The 17219-nt window shown below is 41.5% G+C and overlaps 1 protein-coding gene across 5 annotated transcripts in view; it reads right to left on the reverse strand.

Annotated features, from left to right (window-relative positions):
* wls (Wnt ligand secretion mediator) overlaps positions 1-17219 on the reverse strand; it is a 167909-nt gene that overhangs the window by 47299 nt on the left and 103391 nt on the right. For all 5 annotated transcript variants that reach the window (XM_069938422.1, XM_069938418.1, XM_069938419.1 and 2 more), the window contains one exon: positions 3471-3746. In XM_069938422.1, coding sequence (XP_069794523.1) covers positions 3471-3663 — 193 coding nt within the window. In that variant the 5' untranslated portion in view covers positions 3664-3746. The remainder of the gene's footprint in view (positions 1-3470; positions 3747-17219) is intronic.

Below are 17219 nucleotides of genomic sequence, written 5' to 3' on the forward strand. Positions count from 1 at the left end.
TAAAAAAAAAACAACTTAAAGGTGGATATTCTCTGCCTTCACATCACTTCATATACCTTTATAAAAATGCTGAGGGTGGTTATCGATGTGGACTCTGTTCTGTCCAGGGGGTAGTCCCAGAGGTAGAGCAAGTCACTCCACCTCACTCCATAGAGGCAATGCTGCTCAATGTGGCTGCTTTAGGGCAGGCTGATGACACCATCAGCCTGCAACCCAGAAGCCACCACCAGGGATCCCACAGTAATTGGTGCTGGAGTTAGGGCTCCCTCTGGCCACCCAGAACTGTTGTCCTCCTGTTCTCCCTCTGCCCCTCGCTCCATCACCAAGGCTGTCGAGACTGAGGAGCAGGAGTGCAGTGAGGAGCCAGAGAGAGTGGGAATGGATGTACAAGGTGAGAGGGAGTCTTGTCCGAAGAGTGTGGAGGCCCAGCGGGGGCAAGGAGAGTCAGAGGCCCCATGCTGCCAGGGCCAGATGGCAAAAGGACCCAGGTGCTGAGCTCCATGGCCCAAGAGGAAGGAAGAGAGATGCTGAGGAGTGGACATGGAGAAGCAGACCCTGGGAGTCCAATTGTCGATAGAGGGGAGAGAAGAGCTGGGCTAGGTGTGCTGGAAGGGCAGTGCTGGGCAGAAGAGCTGGAAGAAACTACTTCAGGTTTTATAACAAGAACCTCTTTTTGTTTTAATGTGGGATCAATGGCTGTCTTAATTACCCATAATCCCCAACACAGCTGGAACCACTTGGCACATATGTTTAACCTCACGGTGGCCTATGGTACCACTGCACCACTCGCTCCACCTCCAAGCTCTAGAGGACGACTCCCGATTCCACTCCATAAAAGCAATGCTGGAGCAGCTTTATAGGCCTTCTCCATAAAATGTCTGCTTTTTTTTTTAAAAAAAAATCCTCGCTGAGCTGGCTTCAATGCAGCATCACTCCATAAAAACTCTCTCTCTCTTCCCCCCCCTTTCACTTTCCCCTCTGACTACTTTCCTCCAGATCTGCATTGAGCCACTCCCTCCTCGATCAATTCTCACCTTTCCGCTCCTGTCTATCCATGTTCAATGATCATTTTTTGTGTCCGCCTGTCCCTTCCTTCCTTCCTTCTCCCCAACTTTTTAAGTCAAGCACCTGCCTACTTTTCATTCGTACCTTGAAGAAGGGCTCAGCCCTGAAACTTCAGTTGTCTTTACCATCTTTGGACGCTGCGAGACTTGCTGAGTTTCTCCAGCATTTTTGCTCTTTCACTACAAATCAAAGCATCTTCAGACTTTCATGTTTTGGTCAACATAGCCCAATAGGAATGAGCTCCCTCACATCATTCCAACAAGTAAATTTTATAAAATGCACAGATAAAAAGCAGATTGCACAGAAGCAATAACACTTGAAGCTACAATCATAAAAGCCACTATTGATCTAAATTGTTATCTTTCTTGTCCTTTACGCACATCCTGCCTGATCTGCTGAGTGTTTCCAGAATTTTCTGTTTTTAAATAACAGAATGCAAAGCAACGGATTCTAAGTACCAGGAAGTCAAGCTGTGCTGCAGATGGAAAGGTATTAGTCATCAAGAAGCTCTAATAAATATAATGTATGCCATGCAAATTAGGGTAGAAAGATGTTCCAGGTTCACTAAAATTATGCTAAAGCAATCCTTCAGTTTCATAAATTGGAGAATCAAATTAAACATTTCATCCATAATAACCCAAGTGTGAAAGAATAATAATTACATTTCTGGCAACAGTTTTTGTACCCAATTCTATCAAGGATGAATTCTCTTTTACCCTTCCCAAGAATGTTTGTGTTTGTCAGCCATGCAACAGAGAACAATCAGCTACATAGCAGAATATGGAAGCAATTGTCTGGGGCCCAAAAAAAAGTACTTACCATGGTACCTGATAACAATAATTTTCAGGTCATATTGTGATTCTCGATATTCGGCCTACACTTCCAGGTGTGCACAATACTTGCGTGTCTGATAAGCTTCAAATTACTCACATCCTTACACTCACAACTCGGTTTTGAACAGAAATTGGACCATGTTGTCCACGGAACAATCATTGTTCAGCACTCCTGGAATGACCGGTTCACAGCTGTTTGCTAAAGCAGAGTTTGTGTTCTGCAGACCCACTCCTACAAAACCCAAATCCCTCTCTCAATCACCGGTGACCACTCCCACCTCCAATTCCTCAGAGCAGCAATCTCTATCATCTCACAACCCAACCCCATCCACTTATCCAATTGCTGACCATGCCCCAGTCAGGCCAGTGAACATCACATCCAACTCCTTCAATAAAAGGTGACACATTTCATCCCCAAAATCCACCTAGGAGCACCCAAGAAGTAGCAGCCACATGACCAAAGACCACTGAGCATAACAGTGAGGGAACATTGAACTTCGAGGCTAGGATCCCTGCTTAAGGCAAGAATTCCAGAAAATACAGATCAGAAAGGTTGCATATTAATTCCACTGCCTATGACGAATTTCAGTAGGCTCAGGAACAACAAAAAAAGATAGTTATTATTGTCTCGTCATTGTATTATCACACAATTATCATAGTGTACTGCAATTAGGGAAAGGAGCAAGTACCTGACTGATCGCTGGATGACAAACTCATTTAACATTCTCTCATGCTAATAACTGGTCTCAGATCAAATCAGGCGATGTAGTCCAGCCAGAATCAGTTCTTTATTCACGCTCCCACCATCACCATCTCAGAAATTATCATCAATTTACTGCTCAACTGGACTAGCTACATAATTGTGCCACAAGAGCAAGTCAGAGGCTGGTGATTCTGTGGCAAGAGGCTCTCTTCTGAAACATCAAAACCTTTCCACCACATATCAAGGGGTGATGGAATTCAGTACAATGCAAGATATAGTGCACACAAGATGTACTAGCTTAATTCACTGGAAGAAGGGTGGGTTTGGCCAAAGGAAAGATGATCTTATTAAAACACATAATTCCAATGGGAATTGATGGGGGTGGGGGGGGGGGGAACTTAAAATATGCTCCACATAGTTAGGGCATTAAAAAGTCTATTGAGTTCCAGAATAAAGGTTAATTTAATTTCAGGTGCAGATGAGATTTTTTTTTCCCCTCCCTTAGATGGCAGTGAATTAAATAATCTCTTTCAGAGATCCATAGAGATGAAGTTATTGAATCCATGCAAGGCTGAGATTAACAGACATTTAAACTAAAAACAATTCAAGGCATGCCAAGAAGAATACAGGAAAGTGGTGTTGAGCCCAAACCTATTGAATGGCGCAGTAACCCTTACTCATTCCTTTTCCTCATTTCCACAAATCAAATCTCTGGAATCCCAGTAGAATAAAATCCAATCATCCTTCTATTTACAATTTGCTCTCAAAGACAATATTTAGCATTTGATTAATACACATTAATGGGGAGTGGGGTAGGGGAAGAAGAGAAAGGAGACATTCTTTTTTTTTAATATAATGCCACCACTTACCAATCTCATTGTCAATTTGAAATTCAATCTCAAATTGCAAAACCACCAATAGGAATTGAAACCAGGAACTCATTTCCCAATTTTGATGTGGGATGTGAACTGCAAACACAATATCATTGGCTTCAATCTGTTGTTTCATTGCTTCTGAAAACTCCTGGATTTTCTTTTCGCATTTGTTGGGACCCCATGGCATGAACCACTTGGACTTCTGATGATGTTTTCTTACATCCACACATTTCGTTGCAAGGTATTGAACTCCTATAGTCGGGCGTGGAGCTGAAAAGTTGGAATCAAACACATAGTTAGAAATATATTAATCCTTGGACTGATTTATTTCCTTTAAATTTTCCTCTTGAGAGGCACATTTTCTCTAAGCAAGAGAAACTCTAGAAACTCCAGTTGAATCATGGAACTTTTTTTTTTTTTAAAACACTGCATTCACAGGATATTTCCATTTTGAATAGCCTCCAATAGGCCAGCATTGGTCGTTCACGCTGGAATGACCAAAACCTGCAAATCTCCGTATCAGTCTGCCATTTTATACAGCATACCATGAACAAAAAGGGTGGGAAGAGTAACTCAGAGTCGGCATCTGCATCTAATGTCAAGTATAACGTACCGTAGTTGACGGCATGTTAGTTTCCACTTGTTTTTCTTACCCCCCCCCACCCCCCATGCCCTGGTTTTATATGCCAGGTTGTAATTAGGGTGATAATGGTAACACTGACAGTAACGCTGTCAGTCCCCGCACTGGTTATTGTTGTGTTGAGTAAGTGCGAGGTCCGTGAGATATGGGTCCGGACGCAAAGGTTTGCTCTCAAACATTATTTTTTTATTAATGCACAACAATTAATAGAAGAGCATGGAAAAAAAAAAATTACAATCTGGCGTCAAATCTAGGTTCAGGGTTCAGGTTAGTTTTGTCAATATGTGGGCAGCAGGATCATCATCCCTTTTATCTCTCAGAGGTTCTTTTGGTTTGCCTATTCTTTCATTCTGGTTTAGAGCTCTTTAATGAGATCAGTGACTCATATCCTTACCCGGTAATTGTGCAGTTGATATGTCCTGGGGTAAGTTTATCATCTCCATAGTGGGTGACATTATATTCACACCTTAGGGTTAGTCTTAGGTGTGGGATTTGGGATAGAGTTAAGATTCTGGTTAGGGCTATGGTTAGCGTTCTGGTTAGGGTTAGGTGTGGGGTTTCAGGATCAAGTTAGTGTTAGGGTTAGGCTTAGTGGACACAGCAAGAGAGAGCAGGCAGTGGACCACTGGGACAGAGTAGGATTTGGGGTGGTGGGGGGGGTGTCACAGGAGAAAGCAGACAGCACTAAAAAAAATTACAGTAAAATATATTAAAATAATTACGATACCAAGTTGGTCTCGGAATGCCTGCAGTGCAGGAAGATGAGAAGGTATCTAGGTGAGAAAACATTCGGAACTGGAATGGCACTCCAATTCCGGTTCCGCACTTCTTAAACACCCGGTTCCGCACTTCTTAAACACAGCAAGTGTTCCGGGAAAAAAAAAGGGAATAATTTCCTGGAATGCAGTGGCTGTATGAAAAGCGTAATAGATCAGAACCACCAAACATTCCAAAGATTCTGAAGATTAAATTAAAATCATGCCCTCTCATTGCTTTCTTTGGTTTTTCTCAAAAAGATGATCTGCTCTTGACTTCAACCCATGAGAAGACTTTAGCTTTCACCTTCTTGATAGCTAGATAAGCAACTTTAATGAAATGGCAGGATGACTCCCCACCTACTCATGCCCAGTGGTGACATGACACCCTGTTTAAGCTTAGAGAATATTAGATACAACATTAAAGAGATGAAGTTTCAATTTGACAAGATGTGGAGCCCATTCATATATTACTATCATAATTGGAAGATTTAAGAAATCGACATGCTCTGGAAACGCTGTCTAGTGTCTGAAGGTCGCTATTCAATCCATATCTTTACAATTTTACAAGTTAACCTTGTTTAGAGGAAGGGGTTAGATTAGCCAGAGGATTTGTTTTTTTTTCCCAATTAAAAAGTTAAACTTGGGTTTAAACATGGTTATCATAGATCACATTAATTAAGATAGAATTTACCTTTTGTTTAGATAAATGGATTGTTTAATTTTATCCAGAACTATATTGGGATAAGTTAGGAGAAAAGGATATTGATAGAATTTGATGTTTTAAAGAAATAAGTTAAATAAACAATCGTGGATAGGTTTTTGATTTACATTACATGTTTAATTTGTGATATGTATATATGACCTGTTGTTTGTTATATTAGAGGACTTTGTATGTAGGATTTTTATGTTAAACTCCATAAAAAATAGTTTAAAAAGAAAGAACCACCAACATTAACCTAGCTCAGTCAAGTAACCCCATAATCTATCTTCAAAATGAGAGCCTTTCATCTCTGGAATAATTGTAATAACCCTGCTCTGTTCACATCTTTTCTGGAACACCCCTGTTCCCAGGATGAGTGATTAAGTTTCTATTCAAGTCGGGCATTCAATACCTAGGTATTTGAGGGGAAATCTTTAACCCCTCAGCAATGCTCACATCAAAATAAATCAACTTCTCGAAGCCAAACCACAGGGATGCTGAGAAAAGCAGTAATAGTTTAAACACTACTTTAAAGAACAGTCAACTCAACATAAGGAAGTATAAATCTTGAGGTATGAGGAGAGGAGGAGTAAATCCTCACACACAAAAGGCTGTAGATCTTAGGAATTTTCTATCCAAAGGGTTGTTAATCTTCAGGAGTATACCCAATGAATTTGACATTTCAAAAAGTGACTAATAAAGGTTTGCTGTAGGAGAAAAGCCATCAGTGACAATGGATAATGAATCAGGTAACATATAAACCAGTCCATTCCAGATTGGTTGCCTCAGGAAATGGATTTCAGACTGAAGCTGTCTACAATTTATGTTAATGACTGATAAATAGATTGATGTTTTCCTGATGATACATTAGTAATTAGTAAATAAATTTCAAGGAAGAATGAGCAGAATTAAATTAGATGGAAATACAATGGGGGGGGGGGAAAATGTGAGGTTACCAACATTTATGGAAAGAATTCAAAAAGAAAAAAAATATTTAAATGTTTTGAAACTATAAAATACTGGGACCCAGGAGCTTTAATTGTCCTACAATTAAAAAAAATTGGTGTGTAGCGTTGAAGGCAAACCGATATTACTCCAAAAGGAAAAAAGTCATGCAATAATAATGCAAATCTTTTGTAACAGTGTTCAGTTTTTTGTTCGTTTCCCTTAGAGACAGTGGCAACATTGGACCAATTCCTGGGATGATGGATCTGACCTACAAAGGTTAATATGGGCCCAGACTCTGAAAAAGTGATCTCATTGTAAACATACAGATTTCTGCGACAGTTGGTCAGAAAGACAAGTTATTTTCTCTTGAGAGCCAACGTAAAACTGAGGAAGTTGGGTAGAATTTGAGAATTACAAGGGTAAGAGTATTGTGGGGAAACAAGACCAAAAATCAGATGAGGCAAGATATCTCTGAACAAGAGACAGTTTCTTCAGTTATTACTGTCTTAAATTTATGCCTTGCTACTTCCATTAAAATACTCTTCAAGCTTGTCACTTTTGGTCATTGATGTAATACTTCCTTGAGTCTTAAGATAATGCTAAAGTGATGCAGATTGCAAGTTTGCCACAGTGAAGATGCAATATAGGAACAGCTTATTCTTTCTGTTGCTGTCCTGAAAACAAATCCTGAAATCTCTTCAAACCACCAATTAGAACAGAATAGTGAAGAAGATTACCAAACGATAAGCAGAGATGGACATAGTGGGATGAGAAATTTAATATAGATATTAGGAAAAAAAAACAGATTTATGATATACTTAAATTTAGATGAATAAAGAGGAGGGGCTGCAAAAAAAAAACAAAACAAACAAACAAAAAGCAGTGGGAGCTGGAAATTTGAAACAATACCAAACCACATACTGGAAATACTCACACAGCAACTGGAGAGAAAGTTAATGATCTGATGAATACCCAAAACATCAGATTCACTATGCACTTCAAAATAATCCCTGTCCTACTGTGAATTTTTAGCATTCTTTTCATAGTTTAGACTTTCAACCTAGCTGTATTCTAGTCATGGTATTATATTGTAGGAAGGAGTCAGAAAAAGGACTTGAATGAAGACTTGAATTTATGCAGCACATCAAATGACCTTGAGTATGTTTCATAGACAATTCAATACTCATGAATTCATGACACATGGCACACAATAATCATATCAGCTGGCAATAAGTTCATTTTAGTAATGTTAGTCAGGGGATAAATAAGCTTTTGGTTTGATACCTCATTCAAAAGATGGCACAGCTGGTTTTGTCAATACACCTAAATTTTTCTACTCAATGTTTTAGATGTAAAAAAAGAGGTTGGTAATTTCTTACATTCAGTATGGTTGCGTAAAAAAGCAAAAGATTTCTGGAAAGAAGATATTAAAAGCGAAGGTTAAATTAGATCCATAATTTTTTTTGTTATATAATGAAGACATTAAGTTAGAATTAGATAGATACAAAAAGAGATTTTTGAGTCAAACACAGCAATATCGAGATAATGTGTAGCTAAAACGTGGAAAATGGAAAGCAATGTAAAAATAGAAAAATGGTTTTAATGAAATACAGGTAACACATTGTCTCCCAATGGAAAACTTACTTGTAATATGAGAAATTATTATGATAAATTGTCAAATTTGGGAGACTTGTATGATATTTATGAATATAGACTAATCCAGACCTTCTAACCCAATCCCTCCCTGAAAATATCGTACTTTCATCAAGAAATATATTATGGTATTATTAATGTGGTTTAATTATTCCAATGAATGTGCACTTTTACATTTTTTCTTCTATCTGTGGGGTATGGGGTGGTGGGAGGTGGGTGAAAATTGAAAATTATTTAGTTATTCCAAGTTAATTTGAAATGTATGAAGATACTAATAAATAAAAGCACTTGTGGAGATTGGTGCAAGCAGTCTTAGGACTCAGGCAGATCTCCTGCACAACAAGTTTAAAAAAAGAAAATTCACACTCCTGGGTCACAGGCTGATGGCGTCATCATAACATCATCAGCCCTCTCCTTTGGAGAGGCACTCAGCAGCAATCCTTTTACGGAGAAGGTGGAGCGACTTCACTCCACCTCTGAGTCTATCCCCACCCCCAGGCGGATGGAAGATGGAGCAAGTGAAGTGATTTAAAGAGAGAAAATCTGTCTATACAATCACTTTTTTCCTCCCCACTATAAAAGGGCCTAATCTTCTTCTTTGGCTTGGCTTCGCGGACGAAGATTTATGGAGGGGTAATGTCCACGTCAGCTGCAGGCTCGTTTGTGGCTGACAAGTCCGATGCGGGACAGGCAGACACGGTTGCAAGGGAAAATTGGTTGGTTGGGGTTGGGTGTGGGTTTTTCCTCCTTTGTCTTTTGTCAGTGAGGTGGGCTCTGCGGTCTTCTTCAAAGGAGTTTGCTGCCCGCCGAACTGTGAGGCACCAAGATGCACGGTTTGAGGCGATATCAGCCCACTGGCGGTTGTCAATGCGGCAGGCACCAAGAGATTTCTTTAGGCAGTCCTTGTACCTCTTCTTTGGTGCACCTATATCATGGTGGACAGTGGAGAGCTCGCCATATAACACGATCTTGGGAAGGCGATGGTCCTCCATTCTGGAGACGTGACCTACCCAGCTCAGTTGGATCTTCAGCAGCGTGGATTTGATGCTGTTGGCCTCTGTCATCTCGAGTACTTCGATGTTAGGGATGATGTCGCTCAAATGGATGTTGAGGATGGAGCGGAGACAACGCTGGTGGAAGCGTTCTAGGAGCCGTAGGTGATGCCGGTAGAGGACCCATGATTCGGATCCGAACAGGAGTGTGGGAGGCGCTTTACACTGTTGACTGATCAACGCGCGGTCTCCTTCATGTTCAGCAACACCCAGCGTGGCAAGATAAAAAAAACGACAAAAATCGCCAGATGGGGAATCAAATTCTCCACCTTTAACTATGACATCCTGTACCGGCCTAGTAAGCTCAACGACCCGCCTGACGCGCTCTCCAGGGGGACGTACGCCAGCATATAGATGGACAGACTACAGAAACTCCATGAGGCGCTCTGTCATCCAGGGGTCACTAGGTTTGCCCACTTTGTGAAGGTGCGCAACCTACCCTACACAGTCGAGGAGATCCGCTCCATGACCCGAGCCTGTTCGGTGTGCGCTGAATGCAAGCCCCACTTCTTCCGTCCAGATAACTCCCACGTTATCAAAGCCACCCGCCCCTTCGAGCGTCTTAGCATAGACTTTAAGGGGCCCCTACCGTCGACCAACCGTAATAACTACATCCTTACGGCCATCGACGAGTACTCCCGCTTCCCGTTCGCTGTGCCCTGCCCAGACACCACTGCCACCTCAGTGATACAGGTCCTTCACAGTATTTTCGCCATTTTCGGGTACCCCAATTCCATCCACAGTGATAGGGGGTCCTCATTCATGAGCGCAGAGCTGCAACAGTACCTTCTGGAGTGTGGTATCGCTTCAAGCAGGACCACGAGCTATAACCCACGCGGTAACAGCCAGGTCGAGAGGGAGAATGCCACCATATGGAGAGCGGTTACACTGGCTCTCCGGTCTAAAGGTCTCCCCACCTCTCACTGGCAGGAGGTTCTCACTAGTGCCTTATGCTCCATCCGCTCCCTCCTATGTACCGCAACAAATGCCACCCCCCACGAAAGGATGTTCCTTTTCCCGAGGAAATCAGAATCAGGAACCACTGTACCGGCATGGCTCACCGTTCCTGGCCCCGTCCTTTTGCGATACCATATCCGGCACTCAAAGAATGACCCCTTGGTCGACCGAGTGACTCTACTCCACGTGAACCCACATTACGCCTATGTTGAGTTCCCAGACGGGCGGGAGGACACTGTTTCGGTGCGGGACCTAGCTCAAGACACGGTAGACCCAGCAAACCCCCCAACCCAACCTTCCCCAACTCTTTATTCCCCAGGCCCCGTGCCGCAACAGAAGGACCAACAGCACCCCAACGACCCGGGCCACCCTGCTGATAACACGATTGGGAAATTGAGCGAAGGAGCGGTCGCACCCGACGAGCCCGCTGGCGACACCACTCCAGCGACCCCAATCCTGGCACCACGGCAGTCACGCTGGATGGTTATACCCCCTGACCGCTACAGTCCTTAACCTACCCCTTCCTTTCATTCTCTCCCTCGTTTTTTTGGTTTTTTTTCCCAGGGTCAGTTAGAGTATATAGTTACAGTATCTAGACTGTGCTTACAGCGATTGGCTGAGAGCTTAGCCAGGCCTACAGTCTGGGCCTTAAGGGTTGTGTCCCTAGCCAGGTCGGATCATTCCGGACTGGTCGGCCACCTGTGAAGAGCTCCTCTCTTTTGCTAATAAAAGTCTTGGTTTGGATCAACAAGTCTTTGATTCTTTCGACGAGCTCTAAGGGCCTAATAGCTCCAACACAAAGGCACAATGTACAACCTAACTTCATATCTGTGTTGTATTTTCAGTAACCCGGTCTCGTGGCAAGAGTTTTTTTTAGACAAAGGCACAACCAAAAGTGAAATAAAATACAAAAATTTGCTCTGGGGAGAGTGTGATTTTTATAAAAAGAGTATTCATTTACATGAAGGTGATCAAGTCTGTAGATGCTGGGGAAATGGTACAGTACAAAAGGTACTGGAGGAACTCAGCAGGGCACGCAAAATCCATAGAAAGCAAAAGGTATTTGACATTTCGGACCTTCTTCAGGTACCTGCCAACTTCCTCCAACACTTGTGTAATACATTTACATGACCAGTTCAAAGTCTTGGATCAGTCAGATATCATTTCATTGCCAATGAAGCAGTAAAATAAAGCGCATGCCAAGAAGCATTAACAGCCAATTTGAGCACAAGACTTTCTAGTAAACTATAATGTGATCCTGACAAGAATCACTTTTAAATTGATATCAGTTAAGAGATAAATATTGACCAGGACCTTCACAAACATTTACTTTTCAAAAGAATTTGTATCCACCCGAGAAATACCTTCACTAAATGTGTTGCCTAAAGGATAGTAGTTCACTGGTGTGGCTACTCAAATATTCCTACTTCAGTCTTTGAAGTAGATTTTTTTTAATCAATGTGTGTGGGGGCAGGGGGGGGTGGTGGTGTGGGTATACACAGTATCTGCGCAGGGCTTACAGTTATGTATAAAAATCTCATTGGGGAAATCACATTTTTATAATAATAGCACCTTTTTTCTTTATATTTGGGCCCCTATAGAATCCAAATATGGTGCCATGTTTTTATAAATATGTTATATTTGTTCTTTAAATTATATGTGAATTTTCCCCCCCCCCCCATAGGTATACACAACTACTCATCCCTGTCTTCCATCGTGCTATCTGTAGAGGGGAGTTGGATTTCCAAGTAAATACAATGCACTTCTTAGCCACTGCTAAGGCTATTTTAACATGTGAAATTTGGAATTTAGTTTATTACTTATTTCAATAAAATTGTCCAAAAGATAAAGCTCCAGATTGTCCATGAAGGCCACTCGTTATCGTTGTTAGTATTTCAGTAATATCCTTCCAGAAAGATCTCATTTTCAAACAGGACCACATAGCATGTACAAACACTCCTCTTTCTATTCCACATCTAAAGCTCATCTCTAATATTTCTGATTTTGATTGACGTAATTTCTATGGTGCAAGGTATAATTGATACAAAATTACATTGTACTAATCTGTATCTTGCATTTATAATTGACGCCATGCTATCCAAACACCAATCAGACCAACATCCTTCCATTATTGCAACTCTTAAATCTGACTCTAATCTCTCTCTTGATCTCTATAAACCTGGTTTTGCACTTTCATTTTGGAGAGCAAAGTATATTTTAGATACAAATTTAGGTGTAACTGGAGAAAGCAAAAGAATACAGCTACTCTGTACTTATTTCTTAATTGTTCAGAATATATCTTATTCCTTTACCATACCATGAATTCAATATTTTGTTACCCAGATTCATAGGCAGTAGCACATTTTTACATAATGTTGTATTCAGTGATACACCTGCTTTTTTCCAGAAACATTCATTTATTTTTTGCCATATTCTAATCATATGTATTAATAGAGGATTATCGGTTTGTTTTTTTATACATTGACTTAATATGCCACTGAGTCCAAGTCAGTGGTTCTCAACTTTTTTCTTTCCACTCACATACCACTTTAAGCAATCCCTTATTAATCACAGAACACTGTTGGCATAGGGCAGGGGTGTCAAACTCAAATTCACGGAGGGCCAAAATTAAAAACTTGGACTAAGTCGAGGACCGAACTAAATATTTATTGAAAATTTTCAACAACATCTGCATGTTTTCTCTTCTTTCAACATATGTAATGTTAAACTTTTTCTTATTAAAATAAATGTTTAATAATAGTTTTGGATAAACTCTTTCCAGAAGCATTAACAAATGAGAAATAAAATATTCAATAAATAATATTTCTCTATAGAGGATTTGTCAAATGTTGCTAGTGTGCTGTCGAATAGTAAAATCTGAGGGCTATTGAGAATGTGGGAGAATAACATGGTTCCTGAAGCAATCAAATGGGTGACTGATTGTGGGCATGAACTCTAGCAGGGTTATTTGCCATGCCCCTTTTCCATTGGTACAGATATCCTTTGATTTACACACTTTTCAAGTTTTATGCCTAATGAGCTTGTATCCAGGTGCAGGACCATTTTTAACCAGGAATATATTTATCACTGTGACATGAAACGATTGGAAGATCGTTTTATCCTGAGATTAAAGTTCATAATCCTTACTCAGGCCTGTGTGCGGGAGGGCGGGGTTTGCGGGCGATCGGGTTGGACAACGACAGTGCGGGGGCATCGGCTCTCGCTGCAGGGCGGCATCTTGGCGGATCAGCGGCCCCGTCACCGTGAGTCGCGGATCGGCCTGCGGCAGGGAGGGGGAGTGGGCAACGGTCCTGGCAAGGTCAGGCCCGAGGCCTCCGGTTCCGGGCGCTGGGAAGCGGCCTTGGCTTCCCCTGACACCGGCCAGGCCCCAAAACCAAAGTCCACGGTGAGACCCTGCAACGTAAACAGAGGAGGTGGGGGCGATTAGCAGGCTGACGCCAATGCATTCTGGGATTTGTTGTATTACTATGCATGCGCTATACTGGCGCGGCGGCCAGTGGGCCACCCCTAATACATTTTTGAAATGATCTTGCGGGCCAAATATAATTATATCACGGGCCAAATTTGGCCCGCGGGCCAGAGTTTGACATGTGTGCCCTATGCCATCGGAACTCTGTAATTAGTAAGGGATTGCTTAAGGTGGGATGTGAGTGGGAAGGAAAGGGTGAGAATCACTGCTCTAGACCAAATTGTTACTGAAATATTTTGCTTGAGAAAAATTGTCATTGGCCCATTTCCTTTAGCGTTCTGAAACAGTGCACATGACGAGTCAATGAGGGATGATTAAAGCAGTGGCCTTCAAACTTTTTCTTCCCACCCACAGACCACCTTAAGCAATCCCTTACTAATCACAGAGCACCAATGGCACAGGGACGCGAGTGGAAAGAAAAAGGTTGAGAACTGTTGTATTGTGGTAACTCCACATCTGATTAGGTTAATTGTTAGGCAAGTGGTCAGAGAAGGACCCCCCCCCCCCCACCCCAAGAAAGGCTTAAATCACAGGAACAAAATAAGCTTCCGTCTCACTGCTCCCAATCTTACACACAGTCCTGATGTGGAATGTGGGGTCGCAGCTCCACGTTCACCCGAGTTCAGGTCCTGTCTGTGTGGAGTTTGTACGCTCTCTCCTTGTCTTGGACCAACAGGTCGGTTGCCTGACGAAGGCACCCGAACCCCCCATTGAAACGCCGGCGTCCGGGGTGGTGGAGGAATTGGCTGAGAAGAGCGCGTTGCTCTCACCCCCATCCCATGGTTGGAGAGGGATTAAACTGCGATCTCACGGCGCCGGGCTCGTCTCCAACAAAAGGAGCGGGAGGCAGGGTCCGCCGCGCACGGAGCGGGGGGGAAGGCATCGCCAACGAGATGTTCGGTCCGGCGTCGCCGCTGAAGCGCAGACCCAGCGAGGATGGTCCCCAACTCCAGCCACGTCTGTGTGTCCGGGAGCTGGGCGGGCTGAGTGCGGCGCTCCAATCCCCGGGATTCGGGACTCTGAGATCCCTCCACACCTCCGGCATCTTCATTTTCACCTTCAGTGTGCATGTGCTATACTGGCGCGGCGGCCAGCGGGCCAACTCTAATATACATTTAATATGATCTTGCGGGCCAAATATAATTATATCGCGGGCCAAATTTGGCATGTGTGGCATAGGGATTACTTAAAGTGGTATGTGAGTGGGAAGAAAAAAAAATTATAATCTCATGTTAGCTTTTCCAGTGCAATTCTTGGTACTTTGCTATTCCATAGGAATGGTCTTATATAATTATGTAATAATTTAAAGAAAGTTTTAGTTAATGCAACAGGAAACAATTGAAAGATTCTGTAGTCTTGAAATTACCTTCATTTTTGTGCAATTTAATTGTCAGATCCTTCCATTTCTGTAAATCTTTTTCTATTTTTTTTAAATAATGGGGGTATAATTAATCTTGTATAAATTCTATAAATTATTATCAGTCATTATTCCAAAGTATTTAATTCCATCCTTCTTCCATTTAAATCTACTACCTTTTTGGTATCTTTCATAATCAAAGTTTTGCAATGGCAATATCTCACTTTTGTTCATTTATTTTAATATCCCGATAATCTTCAATATTTTTCTAATATTGTTTGTCATCTTATCAATGATTCAGCTGTGTCAGACATACACAATAGCACATAATCAGCAAATAAGCTAATTTTATATTCTTCCTGTCCAAGATTGAAGCCCTTAATATCCAGATCTCTTATAATCTCTGCCAGAGGTTCAATAGCTAATATGAATAATGCTTGAGATAGGGGACATCCTGTCTACTTGATCCACTCCAGGGAAAAATAGATGACAATTGGTTATTAGTTATAATTTTAGCTTGTAGTTTATGATAAACAGCTTTTATCCAGAAAGGGAGCTGCAGAAATGGCGAGACTTACCGATTACTTTAGTGGGAAGGATTAACTGCATCAAAATGAAAGTGATGTCAAAACTGCAGTATCTTTTTCAATCATTGCCTATTCAGTTACCAAAAGAGTCTTTAAACTAAACAATCATATTAGACAGTTCTTATGGAATAATAAGGTACCAAGAATTACACTGGAAAAAGTAACATGGGATGATGGGCTGGGAGGACTTACTTCCAGATTGAAAAAAGTACTTAGCTGCACAGGCTACATTTCTTGCAGCCTTTTTCATTGAAGACAGTCTTCCCCCTCCACCACCCACCCCCCCTCACCACCACCTTGGATTCAGATGAGAATGTACTCAATGGAGGAAATCCCATACTAATACATATGATCAGAAAGTGGCAAGAAATTAATGAATTTATCGGAAAAAAAGTAGGGATAACAATAAAAGCACAAGATATATTGAAGATTGCTACACAGAAGGAAATCTTATATCCTTGGAACAATTAAAACACAAATATAGAGAGGCCAATGGGACCTTCTTCTGTTTACTCTAGCCTAGATCGATAAGAGAAAGATAGGGACCAATGTTGACACCACCAGAAATAGTGAAACAGAATGAATGGTCTGGATGGGGAATACACCCAAATTTATAACAAAAATGTACTATGCTCCCCAGAGTGAAAGTGCAAAGGTCAAAGGAAAGGTGGGAGTCCAACTTGGGTGTGGTGATTTCAGAAAGAAGCTGGACAGATTGGTGTCAGGACAGCTTGACATCAATTACAAATGCAAGATATGGATTGGTTCAGAGTATTTTTTTTTTTATAAACACCAATTATATCTTACCCCACAGAAATTACATAGATCAAAAGCAGACAAATCAGAGAAGTGTTTCAGATATGGGACTGAGACAGGAAGTTTTTTTTTTTTACATGCTACATGGTCATGTGTGAAGGTGAAGCCATTTTGGCAAGACATCAAAGAAAAATTAACCAGGATAACAGGAGTGGCCTACACGGGTGACCCAGAGTTATATCTACTAGGTAACTTTATGGAAGTAAGCAACAAATGGAATAAATATCAAATCTTATTTATAAAAATGGCACTGGAAGTCCAATTCCCCTCTATTTATAGCACGATTGTGGAAATGAACAACATTTGTTAAAAAACTTCCATCTTGTTTTCATCAGCTACTAATTCTGATTTATATAGCTTCATATAGTATTGTATAAATGTACTGTAATATAGCAGCCTCCTTTGAAGAAGACCGCAGAGCCCACCTCACTGACAAAAGGCAAAGGAGGAAAAACCCAACACCCAACTCCAACCAACCAATTTTCCCTTGCAACCGCTGCAATCGTGTCTGCCTGTCCCGCATCGGACTGGTCAGCCACAAACGAGCCTGCAGCTGACGTGGACTTTTTACCCCCTCCATAAATCTTCGTCCGCGAAGCCAAGCCAAAGAAAAAAAAAAAAAAATAATCAAATAAAGTACCATCTGTTTGTTTCTAGTGCATTTATCATTCTGGAGTACTCCTCTGCTTTAACCTGCCAAGATAAAACTTTATGTACCCATTCTCCTAGTTCATAATATTTTTGTTTTTTGTCCATTCTATATGTCTGTAGTGTATTATCTTGTA

The sequence above is a fragment of the Narcine bancroftii genome, chromosome 5, assembly GCF_036971445.1.
Source record: "Narcine bancroftii isolate sNarBan1 chromosome 5, sNarBan1.hap1, whole genome shotgun sequence".
NCBI classification, from domain to species: Eukaryota; Metazoa; Chordata; class Chondrichthyes; order Torpediniformes; family Narcinidae; genus Narcine; species Narcine bancroftii.